At 34.0% G+C, this 18879-nt stretch overlaps 1 protein-coding gene across 7 annotated transcripts in view; it reads left to right on the top strand.

The window, feature by feature from the left end:
- The window catches only part of ATRNL1 (attractin like 1), a 570901-nt gene that overhangs the window by 222116 nt on the left and 329906 nt on the right, over window positions 1-18879 (top strand). For 6 of the 7 annotated variants that reach the window (XR_013930596.1, XR_013930597.1, XM_080403249.1 and 3 more), the window contains exons 22-24: window positions 2431-2525; window positions 3166-3244; window positions 4454-4611. Coding sequence is in view for 4 of the 7 variants with exons in the window: in XM_080403249.1 (XP_080259375.1) it covers window positions 2431-2525; window positions 3166-3244; window positions 4454-4611 (332 nt within the window). In the remaining 3 variants the exon portion in view is untranslated. Of the gene's footprint in view, window positions 1-2430; window positions 2526-3165; window positions 3245-4453; window positions 4612-18879 lie in introns of those variants that run through there. The other variant, XR_013930598.1, reaches the window with a different exon arrangement.

Genomic DNA, 18879 nt, shown 5'->3' on the forward strand with positions numbered 1-18879 from the left:
TTACAAAAATTCATGCTAAAGCAGTCATTCCTATTTCATTGGACCCCTATTTGACCAGATCAGTAGATTTAGCATATCTATACATTATTGCTAGCCTTTTGGTCTTGCATGATTATTAAAGGTTTTATTAATCCCTTTAATTGGGGTCAATCTCCACTTGCCAACTTTTGCTGTCCTGCTACCTTTAATATGTTCTGCTGCAGTGATAATCTTACTGTTAAATATGTAGATATGGCACACTGACCGGAGTCAATGAGACTTTATTAATTAGATTTGCATAGTTATAGAAGTGTAGAGTAGTATTAATAAATAAATGGGGTGTTTCAATTTAGTATTTATTCATCTTTTGCCTTCATAAGCTTGCAAAAACCTGATCAGAACTTGTTATCTAAGACATCTAGGTAAGCTTATTCTTATTTGAATAATGGAACTGTGGTGGCTCTGATGCCAAAACAGCACAAAGTAACTGCTCAGAGAAAAATTTTGTCTTTAAGCAGAAAAGGTATTTATTTCGTGCAATGTTGGGGAGCTAGCCGATTCGCACTGGACAGACTAGCACCCAAGTTTTCAGTGAAAAGTTAGGTGGTTTATACAGCTTTCCTGAGAGGTTACACATCTTTACATACATACTCATTTGATTTTGACACCTAATCATTCCATTCACAATAGGTGGGATCTAGAAGGAGTAGACCTTTCAATTTTCTTTGTTCAACGATTTCCTGACTTGATGGTCTCCTTATCTCCTTCAGGTGCCCACCTTATCTTTTATAATTATTTAGAGTATATTCCTTTCTCAACACAAGCAGAGCATCGCCCAGAGCATTGTACCAAACTCATCCTGACTGATCTTTTTATTTTAAGACCTTGTTCTGTTTCATGTCATAATAAAGTCAAAATTTTGCCTTCAAAGGTCATGGTAATTCCTCTACTGTAACTCCTTTTTTTTTTTTTTTTTTAAATTTTCTTTCCACACTGTAAAAAAACATAAAATAAAATAATAATTAACCCCCCCCCCAAAAAAAAAAAATCAAACCCCAAACAAAAAAAAACCCCAAACCCCCCACCAACCCAACCAAAACAAAATAACTAGTCCAAACCATTTTTTTTCCACTATTAAGACAGTACAGTGGGCTGTATTCATGCTTCGTTGAACCATTAAGCTTTTTTTCTCTCCTATGTCAGGCTTCCCATGGGATATAATAGAATTTATTTTTTCAGATGTGTTGCTGCAGAAAAAGTGATTGTCAGCAGTAAGCAAACTATTGAGTCCAACAAAAGGCTGACACAGCTTTTTCCAGCTTTGACTTAATCTTTCACTCTCTGTATTTACTGTTTTTGGTTTTATGATCTCATATTTTTTTATTTGTAACACACTGCTGGTGTGGTGTTGGTCCCATCAAGACATGGATCTGACTTAACTAGGGGTTAATCTCATTCCTCCAATTTCAGGAGCACAACGGGATAGCTCAGAACTTGCCTTCTGACTTGTCCCAATCAGTTAATGCTCCTTCCAGGAAGGGTTAAACATGATTTGGGACATCTGAGGATGGCCCTTTCTCCTTTCTGCACTTATGCCAACTTTAGCTGGCCATCAGGGAGTGCTGTTGGTGTGCAGTGACAGAAATGGCATGAATAGGAACTGCCTGGCAGACTCCGTTCCTTTCATAGGTGGAAAGAAATATGGGCAGAACAAATGCCATTTGGAAGTGAAATGTAATCCTTTTGAGTTAATACTAAACAGCCACTCACTTCTGTATGAAAAGTTTGTATTGCCTGCCACTTAAAATCTCTTAGAATTCTGGCAACTTACAAAGGATGTGCTTGGTGGTCACATAATTTCTATTCAAAATTCCACTATGCCATTTTATTATTAGCAATCCTATTTACTATAGTATCATGCCTTCATACTACATAATTTTACTGTAGATGCAACTTTTTTCCACAGTTTTTGAACCTAGAAATTCTAAAATGTGTTATGGTAATGTAGCTATGTAAACCATTTATATAACACAGTAAAGCGTATGATTGTAAACCTAAAATATTTAAATGCATTTTGAACAGAATTTCTGAATAATGATTTTAGAGTAAACATAGGAATTGATAACACTAACAATTCTTGACACTGTGTTTTGGAATAATTATGAAGAATGACTATTTCAAGTAATGTGTAATAGCTGCACTGACTCAATGTTAGAATCTGTTTCTTAATTTCTTAATTTTATTAATTTTATTTATTTTTTTATTGCTTCACGATGTTACAGTGCAAATACTTAAACGGTAAAATGCATTTGACTAATTCTGACTTGAAGATCACTCCATGCTTTTCAAAATAAAAATGAATGTTAAATTTTTAGGTACTTGCATAACATGTTATTAATATGTATACACTTGAATCTATTTTATCATTTTTACTTTCTGTTTTGCCCACAGACAGCCTTTTGATTGATTACCAGTTTACTTTCAGCTTATTACAAGAGGATGATCGCCATCACACTGCCATAAACTTTATAGCAAATCCAGAACAGGTAAGAAAATATTATTAACTTTAGACAAGATATGGAGAGTGATGTTTAAGATTTCCATTGTAGTTCACCATGATTAAAAGTTTCCCAAGTGCCTATAAGGTATTAGAGATATTCCAAATCTTTTTGAGCACTGAAAATGTTCCAGTGCATTCATTGAGAAAACTTTCTAAATGGTGGATGTACTTCAGATCAACCAATACTCCAAAAACTTATCAGATATTTTAATTTATTGTTGTTCCCATGAATAAAAAAATTATCTTCCTGAAAGGAATTAAAGGAAATAAATACCCTTCACTTAAGAAATCTGTAGTAGCAGATGAGAACAGTAATTTCTGGATTGTAATTAAAATGTAGCCATTTGCTGTGTATTTTTTATTTAGTTTTATAAACAAAATTATTTCATTATTTTTAGGACAATCTGAAAATATAACTGGTGTAGTTATATGGTTACTTGTACCCTGTTCTTACTGAAGCAAAAGAGAGGATTGCCTTTGGCTCTGAATTATTATCATTTCTATTTATATTTAAAATGAAAAATGGAAGATTATTAAAAAACCCTTATATCCATTTATGCACAATAGAGTTATATTCAATACATTCTGACATACTTTATTAATTGAAATGTATTTTTTTTATCTAGTCAAATAAAAATTTGGATATATCAATTAATGCATCAAACAACTTCAACCTCAATATTACATGGTCTATTGGTTCTACAGGTGAGTGTGAATTTTGCTGCGATGACTTTTTCCCATATGATTTCATGATCCTTTAAGCTATTTTAACCCGATTGTCTCTTTGTTACTAATTTTGATAATAAAACTTTACCAAATGTGTTTTCACCATTATCGTTATGCCATTATTAATTATATTACTTAAACCTCAGATGATAATTTGCAATCTGAACAAAGCTTCATTAATATGTTAACTTTCTCTCCTATTCAATTAAAATTAATTTGGTAGGAAAAGCTTGTAGACTATTTAAATTTTTAAAATGACAGTGTTATGAAATGCTGTGATTTTAATTAAGATAAAAAGCTTCCTTAACTACTGCAGAGACTGAGATTTTATTTCTTTGTTTCAGTGTTCAAGCTAAAAATTTAATTATATAACCTTAACATTGATATCAAACAATGAAGTTCTTCTGTGTATGCTGATAAAAAGAACTGCTTATCTATTTTTCTCCAACTTTGAACCCCATTACTGTTCTTTGTTTTAAGAAGGAAGAAAAGCTGTATTTAGATACTGAATTAGTTCTATTGACTTTCTGAAAACATATCCAAGGAGAAGCATGATGCTTAAACTAAAATTGTACTAAAAGAAAAAAAATATCTTTTTAAAGAAGGTTCAGAATTTGTCTTACATAAACTCAAGAATTTTTTCATCAATGTAATTCTGAAGTATTTTAACATACCATAGTTAGAAATTATATTTATTCCTGCATTTTAACTTAGAGCAGTCACCCATATATTTACAAAAAGTTATACATGTTTAATAGGAAGTATGTTGTTAAAGTTTTCATGAACGTCAAAAACTCTTCAGCAATAATGCAAGACCTAGACAAGTTCACTTTCAAGCTTTATTAACCTTGAGATTTTACTGAAAATGTATATAAATTACTAGAGACAAGTATGTTTTCTGTTTAGTCGACCATAAAAACTTTCTTCTAAAATTCACGTAACTTATATCAATATTATGATTCATTCATAATCTTTTGAAACCAGAGTAAGAGATTTTGTGAATTCTCTGTATGTGTATGAAATATACCTAATGTGCCATCTAAACTGTAATATAGGGTTGTTAAAGTTGTAGAATGAAGATACTAAAAGTAATTGAAGAATTTAAGTTTCTTGTACAAATTTACTTTGACATCTTTAATGATGATTAATATTTCTCATAAATACATATATTGACGTATGTTTTTTTAGCTGGAACAATATCTGGAGAAGAGATTCCTGTAGTTTCTAAGGCTAATATTAAGGAATACAGAGATAGCTTTTCCTGTGAAAAATTTAACTTTCGGAGCAACCCAAATATCACTTTCTATGTCTATGTCAGCAATTTCTCATGGCCAATCAAAATACAGGTTAGTATGACCATTTCGTGCTTATAGAATTGTTGACATCTTAGCTTTACATTGAATTTTGTGTTTTCACTCATACAGGAAGTATGCAATTAGTATTATTTGCATGCAATATTTTCTGTGTATAAGAATTATATTATGATACTTTTGCTTTGAGTAGTGAATGAGACTTCAGACAGTAGATTTTAAAATCCAAAGTTAAAATTATTGAGCATAAATGTTTATTTGCAATATGTCTTGTGCATTTAGATGTATACATAAAAGACGGCATACAAATATGTATTTAGTACCTAGATATTTGAGTTTAACCTTTTTTAATCATTAACTTTCTTAGCCTCTGATTTTCTTAAAGGTTGAATGACTGTATCATATTGCAATATTACAAACTTCACTTAACACTAAGTATATTTGGCTAGACTATTATATTTATATACGGTTGGAATTATCTATATTATAGGATATAGATATTAGAATTTGACTTCATTTGAATCAATTTCACTGAGTATTTTCTGGAGTAGTGAGATATTGTGCAGTTGCAGGTTCAAAAAAGTCAATGCAATGATGATGCTAATTTTTCATAAAAATGCTAATTTTTCATTAAAATTGCTAATTTTTCATAAAATACTTCTTCTGTCTAGAAATTAAGTCACTTCTATTTTATACAGTGGAAAAGTAATGCTAAGGTCCAATTATGGAAACTGTTTCAGGATATTAATATTGTCCTCTGTATCTGCCATCCTAAATCAACAAGATTAGAATTTAGGTTCAACTTTTTTATGCTGTGATTTGTTCTTTTCCAAGGAAATATCTGAGGTTCACATTACCCATATAGATTTCTTATGCCTGGTGCTCTAGCAGTAGATAAGATCTTTAAATGATAAATGGAGTTAAGGTGCTTTTCAGAGAAAGCAAGTTTAGTTTTATATGTTAACTTTATGATTCTGTACACAATAGAAATATTATATATATATCTGAGGCTTCCTATGACTTAGGGTTCAGAGGGAAGTCATGGTTCTTCCCTATTCAGAGGCTGAAGTAAGCCAAAAGAGTGACCTTACTTCCCTTGCAACTGGTATATCAAGTCGTGTTGTTGATATGCATTTCATCACTAACTCCTCCTATGCTGCCTGCTATGCTGGCACTGGAGCCAAGACTTGTGTCTTTTGTTGGGAAGGTTTGGGTGCTGCAATTAATGCTTTTACCATTTCATTTTCTGTAGGAGAAGGAACAGCTCTCCTCATTATACAAGACGTTTAGTATAATTTGCTGTCAGTCACCTATATTATCTCTATTTTGCATTCAGTTCTCTTCAAGATTTTCATCATTACATGGAAAAACTGTACATCCCAGCATGTGATTGTTTATTTCCATCAATGGCTCACAGTTGCTTCCTCTATTACTTTTATTATGCATGTTACCTATTCAGCAAGCTTGGAGGGTTGGTTTTTTTTTTTCCTAATTCTAAATAAATCCCTGGTGATTCTAACACGAAATATCCTCTTTTGAAGTATGGTTTCCTGACTTTGCAAAGAGATATGTGATGGCTGTGTCCATACAAAAATTTCCTGAAGGTGTGCTGGTCTACGATAACTCTTCATTTGCAGCTACCCAGGGACCGATTTTATTTTTGTCACTGGTGAGCCTAATGACCTCGGAATGCAAGTTCTTCAGCACTGGATAGCAGCGAATGACTTGCCAACCATAGAAACTATGCAGAAAATGTTCAGTTTCAGATGAAGTTCTGCTCTCTTTATAAAAATGTACTCTAGGTTCCCATTAGTCAGCACCCTTCTGTCCGCGATGGCTACGGGCACACAGCTGGGTGCTCAGTCAGTCAGAGTTCTGCAGCCCTCCAGGGAAAACGCTGCCTTTAAAGTTCCTGATGCTAAAAGCATTTTCTTTAGCTATAAGATCTCTTCTTCCTTGACATCAAAGGAGAACCAGAAATGTGACATAGTTGCATAAGGGGTCATTAGAAAGATGGTGATATAGGACAACTTCAGCTTAGAGCTTTTTCCACAAATAGACCTGTTATCAGCTGTAACGTGGACAGCTACCAGTTTTTCTCAGAAGCATTTAGCAGTTATATGCTGGCACACAAATGTTGGATTTTTTTCTCTTGAATTATTGGAGGAGTTGATGCCACACTTTTCCTCCCTTTCTTGTAATGCAGAGGTGACTGTAAAGTAAGGGTGAACACAGACCCTTAAGCTTAGCTGTTTCAAACTTTCATAGACAACCGTAGTTTGTGCATCTTTTCAGAGGAAATCTGTGTAAAGTATCTTTGTTATTAGAGGGTTCAATTGCTCAAGTAAGATGGTGTGATTTATCATCCAGACTTACCATCCCTATGGTTGTCTCTGACAGTCCCAACCCTTTAGGTGTATCGTGTCTTATATATCTGTTAAACAGGACTCCATGAGAAAATGCTGTTTCCTTAAATAGGCTAGATTTTTTAACAAAATATGTGGCGAAGCCCCAAGACTTGTTTCTGCTCATTTTTATTTTATTTTGAGGGTAGACGTAATTCAGACTCCACTGGTAATGGAATTTGAAGGCTGTAACGTTTATTGAAAAGCAGTAACTCAGACTGTAGCCAGCACCTCAAATAATGGTCAGTGGTCCCTGAAGTAGTAAGCAGTCATAAAGCTTGGGCTTCTGACAGCTATGCAAATATTAATAACAGCACTAATAACGTGTTCTTCAGTCTCAGGAAACGAATTTTATGGCCAGGGATTTTTGTCATTAAAGCTGGTAACAGAGGTCTGTCCTGGTTTTTTTTGGGTTTTTTTTTGTGTGTGTGTTTTTTTTTTTTTTTTTTTTTTTTTTTTTCTCCCATCAGTTGCTCCCGTATTCTGAAAAGTAACAAGTGCACATGAAACAAGCAAATACCCTTAAAACATTGTCCTGGCTATCTGGTTGATATACTCTGTCCCTAAGGGCAGCAATAGCATTCCTGCTTGTGGATCAGCTGCTTTCATGCACCTATATCTCTCTCTAATGGTCAAACTTGTAAGCCTGATCTCAGCTTGTGCCTGAGCAGCAAAATTTTCTACCAGTTTTAAAGCTGCATCTGGAGATAATAACAACTGTTCTACTAGTTATTTCCTTTCCCTAAAGTGTAAATGAAAGACTCACAAGTGTCTTGAGTTTTAATTGGGAGGGTCAGTTTAAATTATAAAGTTCAACCTCAGCAGCAAAACATTGCCTGGAAAAATTAGGTTTTTATTTAATGAAAAAAAATATTATTCATTTTTCATCATAGAATAGTTCATCTAACGTTTCCACAGCACAGAACAATTATTGTTGCGGCAAAGTTAGAAATCATGTTAGTGTACATGTGGAATGCCCAAATGTGTTGAAAAGAAGGAATTTAATTATTCTTAAATTAGCCTACTGCAAGCTTCAGTAGCATATTGTTGAGTTCTTTTTTTTTTTTTTTTTTTTCTTTTTTTTTTTTTTTTTCTGCACTGTTTCTGAGAAAAACTATCTTTGGCGTCCTGAATTAGCTTGTATGCCAAAACAGAACAATGAATTATGGGGAAGATTTACATTTTATTTCTATGTAGCACAACAAATAATCAAAACTATGTCATATATAAATTTTCAAGTTTGTTTGTTTGTTTGTTTGTTTTTTTTTTTTAAGGACAAAGTAGTTTTCTTTCAGTTTACTGGCTCCTGTTTCAGAATTTATTTTCTTCCCCTGTTAATAGCCTGTCTGTAGCAACTGAAGAAAGACCATAATGTAAATCAAGAAGCATATCTACCTTTGTAATAAAATTTACTGCAAAGCATAATTTATTTCAGCATTTTTTTTTGTTTTAGAGTTCATTTTGAATTGTTAACATTCATGAATGACTTATATGTTGTAAAAGCTCCAGGAAGTAAAACTTGTCAGTCACTGCCATTAGAAGTTACAACTGTAGCACAAACCTAATTACTAAACTAACAAATAAAGATCAGAGCTTTTTTGGATTTTAAGACCTTTCTGAATTTTGTAAAGGTCATGATTCTGGAATCTTAGCTTGGAAGATGTATACTTATCCACATGTAGCTGTCTTGGTACAGAATCTCCTCCCATCAGTAATTGCATACCTAAATCTAATCCCTATGATTTATGGTGAATGATTCAATTTCTAAGTGCCTTAATGGTTTTCATAGAGACTGCAGAGTAGCTGCGTGTAGCTATGTACGAAGACAGTATAATTCTTGAAACACTGAACAGGTATTGATAATGAAGTGGATACATTAGCTTCCAAAATGACTTTGATATTTCCTTACAGTAAATATAAAAATCCCCTTTAAAAAGAGATTTGAAAGTAGTGTACCAAGAACAAAAACCTGATAAAACCATTGAACTACTATTTGGTTACAATTCTGCAAGGAGCATGAAATCCTTTTGGAACAGAAAAAACCAAGGAATAGAAGGCATCTAGCAATACAGGGTGGATTGGTTTGCAGATGACTGAAGTATAACCTAAAATGTAAATATATACTTAGCTTCAGGTGTCAATAGCCATGATGATATTGATCATAGTGCAAAGTTAGGATTGATAATAATGGTAATAATTGACTTATATTAATGAAAATTATCCTTAACAGACTTGGATGCAAAAGTTGAGCTTAATGTGCTCAGATTAGGCACTGGGTAATATCCATCCTGGAATCCAAAGGAAGTGATATGTGAAATCGCAGACTCAGAGGCAGGAGGGTAAGACTGCAAGGCTGGAGAAAAGCAAATACAAGTTCATGTCTGGATGTAGGAATGAAGTGATTCAGGTAACAATAGATTTAATATTATACAGTGTTTTGGAAAAGATTTTGAAGGAAAGTTATAGTATTTAGTATTTTGTAAGTTTTTATGCATTGACTGTAGGCATTAAGTTAGACAGTAAAGGAATTAGTTGGTGATTGTAAAATGGAAGAATGTAGATCTAAAGAAACAGAGATTTCAGCAACAGATCACATGGCTGCACATGGTACATTTGCACTTCGATGCTCTGCCAAGATGGGTCATTTAGTTACCTTTCTGGGCATAGCAGAGTGGATATATTTAATTTGTTTGACAGAAAAAACGTCTGGAGATTCAGATTTACATCTTGCATATAATTTTTTGTTAAATCTGATTAAAATATGTGAAAAGATGTTTTCATTGTTTATTGATTCCAATGTAGAGGTTTTGCTCTAGAGTTATTTTTAGAAAAAAAACTCCACTAAAAAGGCATTAAAAATTAGTTTAAAATTTAAATCAGTGGGACAGCAGCATGGAGGTAAAGATTCATTTATTTCAGTGCTAGATTCGAAAACTAAGCTCCATTCTTTTTAAACACATTAAATACCATTATTAAAATTTCTGTGGCATAGTTACTTTGTTACAGGTGTATCTGCTACATGTAAAATTATTGCATTATATAGTTGAAAATTGCTACTCAAATGTGGACTGTTACAGTAATTATGATTACTTTTTTTTTTGTTTCTGAGGTAATCAAATATAATACCAGAAACCTACTTGTTCTTGCCTTGGAAAATCGACCAGTTAGAATATCTGTAACTTATCTCCTTGCAGTTGCAAGGCCAATTGTGTGGAGAAAAATCACAAGAGTGTATAATATTCCCAAAGAGTTTAATGTACCCATATCCAATATAGCATTTTCCAAAATGCTTCCCATGAATCCTGGAGTATTGCTAAAATGTGGAGGTGTCTTCTGATGCTTAGATTATACCTTTTTTCTTTGACAAATGATAGAGCCGTGGACATTTGTTGTAAAATATACCAGAACAAGGTTGCCAACCATATTGTGCCAACTTCTACACTGATAAATGTGAATGTTAATTTCATTACTCTCCCTGGTACATTTTTTTTTCCAATCACCTTAGAAAAGGTTTAATATGAGCCACCAGAATATCTGTAAATATTTAACAGTGTTGATACATTTCTCAGAACGCAGAAGCACTGTTAATAGCTCAGCTGATGATTTAAGGGAACCAAAACACCTAATTAAGAGATAATTAGTCCTCAATGATGCATCATTTTAATTGGTGTATAATTTGAATGTCTAGGATGAGCTAACTCCTGTAACTGATGTGCCAGTTGTATAGGGTTTTCTATTCCAGACAGACCAAGGCACCATCTACTGGTACTTGTATAATATACAATAAAGATGTATAGATATTTGCTAATAAATGTTATCTCCCTGTGATCTATCTAGCAAGTAGATACTGAGATTTTATTCTGTAATTTCCATTTCCCTTACCTACTTGATTAAGTAAATAGTAATTAGAACACCTAGAATGAAATAAAGAAATATTGCTCAAAGACAACTTTTCATTGTCCAAGAATTTAGATTAGCTATAGGAAAATCAATCAATTATTCATCTTGGAATTTTGGAAGGGAACATATGACAGGGTATGAAAACCTGTTCTTTTGATAACAAGAAAAAAACCTTTCAAAGATTAAGATTCTTCATGAAGAAAACATCTATACCTTGTTGAACTGTGGAAGTCTATAAAGGTGATACACAGTGGCTCCCACACAGAATAATTTGAAAGTAAATGTTTTGCTTATAGGGAATCGGAGTGGAAATAAGATGATGGTGGTAGGGAACAGATATTTTCATCCTATTTATCATGACTGTCAGTTCTAGAAACCTTAGTTACCCTCTTTAATCAGATTGTATAGATAAATGTGAACAATGTACTGGATTTCTGTTTCTCATATTTTTGTTTATATTTGGGTTTGTGCCAAATCCATGTTTTTTCAATGTTTCTTAGTAAACAAAATGTCAGTAGCCCAAAATAAACTTCAAAATTCCACTGTAAGGTGTTTGTGAAGTAGGCATCTCAAGAACCCCACATCTGCTGAGCAGCAATGACAACCTTGTCAGCTTCACCAATGTGACCATGGTCTTGACACTGAGAAGATTTTCGGGTTCTCAAGTTAGAGTAGCTTTTGGGTTTCCTAAGGTCTTGTGGTTACAGGTGGTTTTGCTGATCAGGCTTCTCTGAACTGTCACTCAGAGCTACAAGGTACCTGCACTGACTGTATCCCTTGTCTAAAGGCACAAACAAGAGCTCATTTACATCATAGCACTGTCCTCCAGCAGCAGTTCATGGTCACTTGTCTCATGAGTTGAAGACTCCAAATCTGACCTACAAGCACTGAACCAATAAGGTATGTCATGGTGACCTGTCTCTGAGACAGCAGTCCTGGAAACAGTAGTTTCCAGCTCTAGGTAAACTTGGCAGCAGTGACTGAAAATACAGCTCTGGGTTTTTGTTTAGGAATTCAGAGCTTAATTCCTTAGACCATGGCAAACCAGCTAGAAACTATGAGGCTGCTTACAGCTGAGTTTGCAGAGCTCTCTGACTCCCAGCTTTCCAAAAGCACTGAAGCTTCAAAAGTTGCGGCTATTTATCTGCAGGAACATTTCAGAAGTGAGCTAAGATGCCATCAGCACCCTCAGCATGAGGAGTCCTACCTTAGATTAACCAGGCATTCATGCTTAAGAATGTTTATTTTAGTGTATCAGTATTTTTGACGGTGCTCAAATATGTAGGAGTTATTGCAGTCACAGATTCAAGGAGGTAAACTGTACATATGATACTAGAAGACAATTCTTGAGAATGGAATAGTTGCCTTATATTGATCTTTGAGACCTCTTCTAAGTTATTTTTGTTGTGACAAGATATTTCATGTAGACCTCTATTTTTGGCAAAGCTAGTTATTAATCTTTTAACCATGTGGTCAATGTGTTAATTTCTACGATGAAATAACAAAATGAAAATATTAGTCTGCAAGACCCCAGGATTTTCAAATCCAGAGCCATTCTGTAGTCCCTCATATATCAACTAATACTTAAATGGTTTGTGCTGAGCTAACCAATATGTAGATGTGAGGAAGTCAGAGTCCCCAAATGCCATTCCTGAGAAACACAGAAATAGCACAGTTGGGCAGAATCCCAAGCTCTTTGTTTATTTAGCAAGACCAGCTCAGACCTGCAAACTTGCTTTTAATTCTTTATTATCAGGAAGCTAATTGCATTTATTTTGAAGAAACAGGAAAAAAACCCCACAAACCGCTTGGTCTGTATTAGACAAATATATTCTGTGCCTTCAGGGAGGCAGTGCAAACACCTGTTAGATGTAGATAACTAGATAAGTGTATTAAATAAGAGGGTGGAAAGCTTGCAGGTCATCTGCTTTTTTTAGAAAAAAATCTGTCTTTAAGTACATTAGTTACTTGTCATTACTTTTTCATGTAAGCACTTGATTTCATTGCTACCTTGGTGTTATATCTCATAGATGATAAATCCAGAAGGGGCTGCTGTGACCATATAATCTGAAATGAGACATAAACTAAAGCATAGGCTTTCACAAATTAATTGCTGTTTGAACTAGACCATATATTTAAAAAAAAAAGATCCGGTCTTGGCTTAAATATTTCCAGAAATTGGATACGCACTAGACTCCTAATATATAGTTCTGACTGTTAATTATTGCCACTGTTTAAAAACATGTGATTCATGGTAAGTGTAGCTTTCATGGGTAGTCCTGAAATATAAATTTATGCTAGAAAGAAAAGCTTCCCCCTAGAAAGGATGCGCTGTTGCTGTAAATACCATGTGCTCCATCACTTTTTCTTCAGCTTTTCTCCAGTCTTGCTGTTGTTCTTGTGGCTTTTTCCTGAACCCTCCAGTATTTCAGTCTCCCTTGGGAATGATAGATACCAGAACTGGATATGCTTTTCCAGGCATGATTACATCTGTTTCAGATACAGAGTTAATTACATGCTTGATGGGGCAGAAGAAGGGTGCTTTTCAGCAGCTCCCCCTTGGGCCACACTGTGCTGCTGAAGGAAGTCGAGCAACCTCAGCACCACCTTTCCCGCTCTTCTTGCAACTCCAATCCTTTTCGCTACAGCCATCATTTTCCTCTATACATCCAGAGTTACCATAGCCCTTTCATCACAGCAGTGGGAATTTAGTTATCATCTACCATAACCACAAATGTTTTTCATTGTCACTGAGTCCAGAATACCATCCTTGAGAATGATCTTCATTCTTTGATTTGAGATTTAAACTATTAAAGGCAGGTTTTATTACTTTAACCTTCCCCTTATCATCCTGTACAAATGGCTTGGTAAAAGTGACTTATTTTCCTTTTCTTCCCTCAGCATGCAAAAAAAAAATATATTTATAATGATATGGTTTTCTTGCCAGTTATTGACAAAAGCTTTAAATAGCATTAGAAAACAGATTCAAGAATCTCACTGTGCCTTGCATTAGAAATACGTTTGCACAAATGTGAATCTGTATTTGCAATTACATTTCACATTAGTTAAAGTTTAATACATGCCACGTTGAATTCATATTATTCAGGTTTCTCAAAGTGGTGCTTTTACCAGAAGGATTAATGCAATCTCTTTGTATGTGTAAGTAGGAAAATACCCAGAAAGAGTAGAAGTTCTGTTACTTGTGTTGCTGTGTATGTTGTTGGGGATGGGTTAGGAGGGGATCTGTGTAGGCATGAATTGGACAGAAGTGATCTTCTGTGAAAACATGTAGAACTGCTGGTTATAGAATACTTGTTTTGAACACATATGTTCTTGAAGTTGATAAAACGAATTTGTAGACCAATATGCTCTATTCCTACATTATTATTTATCTTGAACTTTATTCATAGTTCTGATCTTTCATTCCGTTATCCCTGGATGTACATACCTTACAGAGACTGGGGGACGGTGAATCTTCTGCCTGCCTTTCCTTCCTTTTTCTTCTTGTTTCATGATGTCCTCATTTTACTTTCCTGTCTTTTCCATTTATTGTTATTCTTTACCATGACAAGAAAAATACACAAGACTGACATTGTTACAGATTGCAGTCTTGTTAAAATTGCTATATTAACTAGCAGTCCAGGTAGTGAAAAACCATTCAAGCTGTCAGATATTCTCAAATGAGTGAAATAAAAGCTGTTTGTATGTATAAAGAATCGTTATTATGCCTTTGTCTCTTAATACCATCTTTGTGCAGGCTTTGAATTGTTTTCATTTAAGGTAATTTTATTTTTGTTTTATTCCCAGTGGTAGTGTCTGAGAAATTCTCTGCTGCATACATATGAGAGTTTTACAGAAATGACTAATTTTCACTTGTAACAAAGTTGTTTTATAAATTATCTCTAACGGAAGTGTTTCATGTTGGGCTTCTTCATCAAATTAATATAGATGTAACACAAAATTCACTTGCTGTGGATACAGAAGTTCTGAGTCTGGGAAACACACAATAGTTTGTTGGAAGAACATCTGAAGGTCTCCAGTCCAATCCCCTGCTTAGAGCAGGGCCAACTTGAAAGTTGATCTGATTGTTCAGATCCTTTCCCAGTCAATTATTTTCAGTGTATCTCATGTTGCATTTTATATGTCCATTGTACCTCTTTTCTGTGCACACAACCAGACAAGGATCCGAGAACTTCAGAAGACTCTATTATTTTCTCTGCAACCCACCCATTAGGTAGTTGGAGACAGCGATAAGATCCCTTCTTTGCCCTTTCGTTAAGACATTCAAAATTAATGACTCATTACTATGTGATAAAATGTGAGTTCAATGAATTTACAGAAGACATTAAGACTGGTCCCAGGAATTCAGTGCAATTCAGTGCATTCTCCTTGAAAGTCCCTCCAGCCCCAAGGATTTAAAAATAATGAAAATGGTTCTAAATCTTGAGGTCATTATTAAAAATAATAAGTTGTATAACATAAATACAAGTTAGTTTGTTTTGGCATTTTTTGAGCTGTTAGGCCTTTTGAGCTCAATATTTATATCTGTCTTCTTGAAGAAAAAAATGTTACTTAAATTGCATCTGGATAGTCTAAGACAGAATGAGATGTGGCTTTTGTAGACACTAATCCTAATAATCATAAAACCAAAATGTGTGAATGGTATTTTCTGGCATAAATATAGTTTTAAATTTTATTCTGTCGGATCTTACTTTTTCCCTCTTAGAGTTGCTGTCCCAGCAAGTGGTTTCTTTGGAGACTGTCAGCCCATTATTATTCATGCATAGGTAAATTCACATGTAATGCTAGGAAGTGATATGCTCAGAGGTTTCTCCTCCAAAAAACACCCAGGAAAATTACAAATCTTACCATGGAGGGGACTTTGTACTACTTGTAGTTGCAAGCCACAGCCATTGTACAGAGCAAAACATGTGATGAGCCTTTTCAGTTTAAACTTTCTTTTCACCTGTTATCTTTCCTGTATAGTATAATCATCATCCTTATTAAAATTTGGTTTTTTTTTTTCCACTTTCTGTCATGTGATTGTTTAAGTATACATTTCTATATTAAAAATTTGACAGTGCTTGTGTGTACACACCAGAGATTGGAAAGAACAGTAAGGATAAAAATGGGGAAATAGTGTAAAGCAGCAATTAAACTGAAATATAAGGGTGGAAGCTTTACAAGTTTTTATTGTTACCATTACACTTTGCGGAGTTTGTGGTGTCAGCGGAGAAAGTTTTCATAATGTATATTCAGAAGGTTTAAAAGGAACCTTTTTGGCTCTGCTTTCTCACTGGGGATGTATTCTTGCAACACTAATTAACATGAGTACAGTGTAACTGTATCACTGCCTTCATGCCAAAGTGAAGGCGTTTGGTGGCATTCTTTGAAGTGCTGATGTCAGCTCTTCGGTGAGGATGTAACAAAAAAATGTGTGTTCTGCCCTAAATAACAGGTATATTGGCACTCTTGTGGTTAAGTCCCATGAGCATCAGTAAGAATAGATATTTCCTTAGCTGTTGCCTTCTCTTTAGGCATTGGAAAAGGCGAAAAGCTGTTTAATTCACATCATACCTGTATTAAGTACTGTAAGCTCATAATGCTTTTTGCTTTGTGTTTCTGTTTTGGTGTGGTTTTTTTTTTTTTTTTTTTTTTTTTTAGAATGATTACACTGTTTTTTTGGGTTTTCTTTGTTTTGGTTTGAGTGGGTAGGGTTTTTTTTTGTTGTTGTTGGTGTTTCCCCCCCCCCCCCCCCTAAACTAATAACACTTCATTTATATTCTATGGGCATTAACCACAGTACTTCATTTGTTTTGAAAATCCCTTTTAAAGCCGTATTCATCTGTGACAAAGCTAGCGGTGGTAAAAAATCAATTGCGGCCGTATTATTTGCAAAGTAATCAATTCACTTCTCCATTCTAACTAAAAGAGGCATCCTGAAGAGCTAGAAAAATTACACTAATCTGATATGCTTGGCTCTTGTCTTTGTTTCATTGTAGAGACTGATACTCATCTCTTTACGTCCACTTCCTTTGAATTTTATTTAGAGTTCATGTAAATAAGGGCTACTTGAAGACATCTTGAACTTGAATATAATCACCCTGTTCTTGTGACAGTCCTTTGTTGCATTTGGTCTTATTTTGGTTCTTCTTATGAACTAGGTATATTTTAAATGATGTGTTAATCTTCTGTCTTAATTATTTTGACCTGAACAATGTCTCTAATTAGGTGTTTAAAGGAAGTCTGGAAGGGAAGCATACAGTAACTTCTCAGTCTTTGGTTTTTATGCATACTAAGTATTACTCTGTCCAAGATTTGATTCCATTATAAATCTTGTCATTAAAATACATTTTACTCATTTTTTACTAACTGCTGATGTATATAGTAATTTAAAATTTATGTGCTGGGCTCCAAGTCTTGTGAATAGACATGGAGCGTTACAGTGGTCTTCTGGTATATTAGTAATATAGGCTTAGGATCAGCAGGAACCTTTTCCATCATCAAGATGATGTTACCTGGAGTTACAAGCACATGTTTTCATAAACTCATCCATATGCTTTAAAAGGTAGATTTCTTCACTATTTGAACATAAAATATTTTCACAAAGCTCTTTTATTTCCAAAAATGTAAATACAGTTTATACTTAGTAGTTATTGTGCAGCTATTTTCTTCATTTTTCCTGTATTTATATACAGCAATCATACTCCCTATCAGCCCTCGATTTACCTGGCTATGCAAGCTCTATTCTTTGCCTTCGATAAGATTCATTTTCCATTCCCCTCCTGGCCACTCTAATGGTTTTTCACCTTCAGTTTGCATCCATCTTTGAATAAAGTGGCAGTGCAATGTACAGTTATTATCCTGTCAAAATATTGTGTTGCAGTTAGAAGATTAAATTGCACCGTACCATTGTTATAATTACAATTTCAGTTACTCCATTAAGATGCCTCACGTTCTGTTCATGTTGTTCCTGATGTCTGGCTGGTTTATTTTGAGGAAGTTGCCTCAGTGGTGCTTACTCTACACCTGTTGTAGTAGCCAGATGTGAGAGTCAGGATTTCTGATTTATATATATATATTTATATAAAAGCATAATAATTTCCCATGAAATACTAAACTGATCACATTTGTGGTGACAAGTTCAAATGACGTTATGGTATGATAGAATTTCATCTTTTAAAACAATCACTCAATCAGTGAAAATCCATATGTGTAATTGCAATGCATAGACTCCTTATCATACTAGTATCAATGTGAATTCATAGTCGTGAATTTACAAATATTCCGCCAGAACATTAAAGGAAGTTTCATCTGTGGAATGCTTTCATATAATTTATCATTCACAGTGATAAATGGCATGATACTATGATAATAAACCATCGGTTTCTGTTCAGGTCCACTCACATGCTCTTGTTAGCATGAATACAGAATTACTGGGGTTGCACTCACTGTGGATGAATTGCTTTGTGTGCAAATTTTTATTTTTATGAAATAACCATACTGCTTAAATTTTGCTCATATTTTTAAAACAGATTTTCATGTTATTGAAACATTACCTTGGTTTAATCTCAGTCAGTATGGTGAAATCAAGCACACCATGTAAGAAGAATTTTTTTTTATTTTTGTATTTTCAATTTAAATTGATAAATACACAAGATAAAATAGCGATAATTTACTAACAATAGCAGGTGTGCTATTTTCTGGGAAACACACAATAGTTTGTTGGAAGAACATCTGAAGGTCTCCAGTCCAATCCCCTGCTTAGAGCAGGGCCAACTTGAAAGTTGATCTGATTGTTAATTGCGTTTTCTGTCAGAAGGAACTTAATGATAAATGGTCCATCATTGCAATAATATTTCTAGAGTTTGTAGAGGGAAATAAATTAAATTCTTATTAATGATATATAATATTAATAAGGTTTTAAAAGGCTTTTTAGGCCTACAATGTAGTGAAAGCAAGATATTATTTAAATTATCATAATAAGTAATATTATTTT

This window comes from Falco punctatus (genome assembly GCF_963210335.1).
Source record: "Falco punctatus genome assembly, chromosome: 9".
In the NCBI taxonomy this organism is placed as follows: Eukaryota; Metazoa; Chordata; class Aves; order Falconiformes; family Falconidae; genus Falco; species Falco punctatus.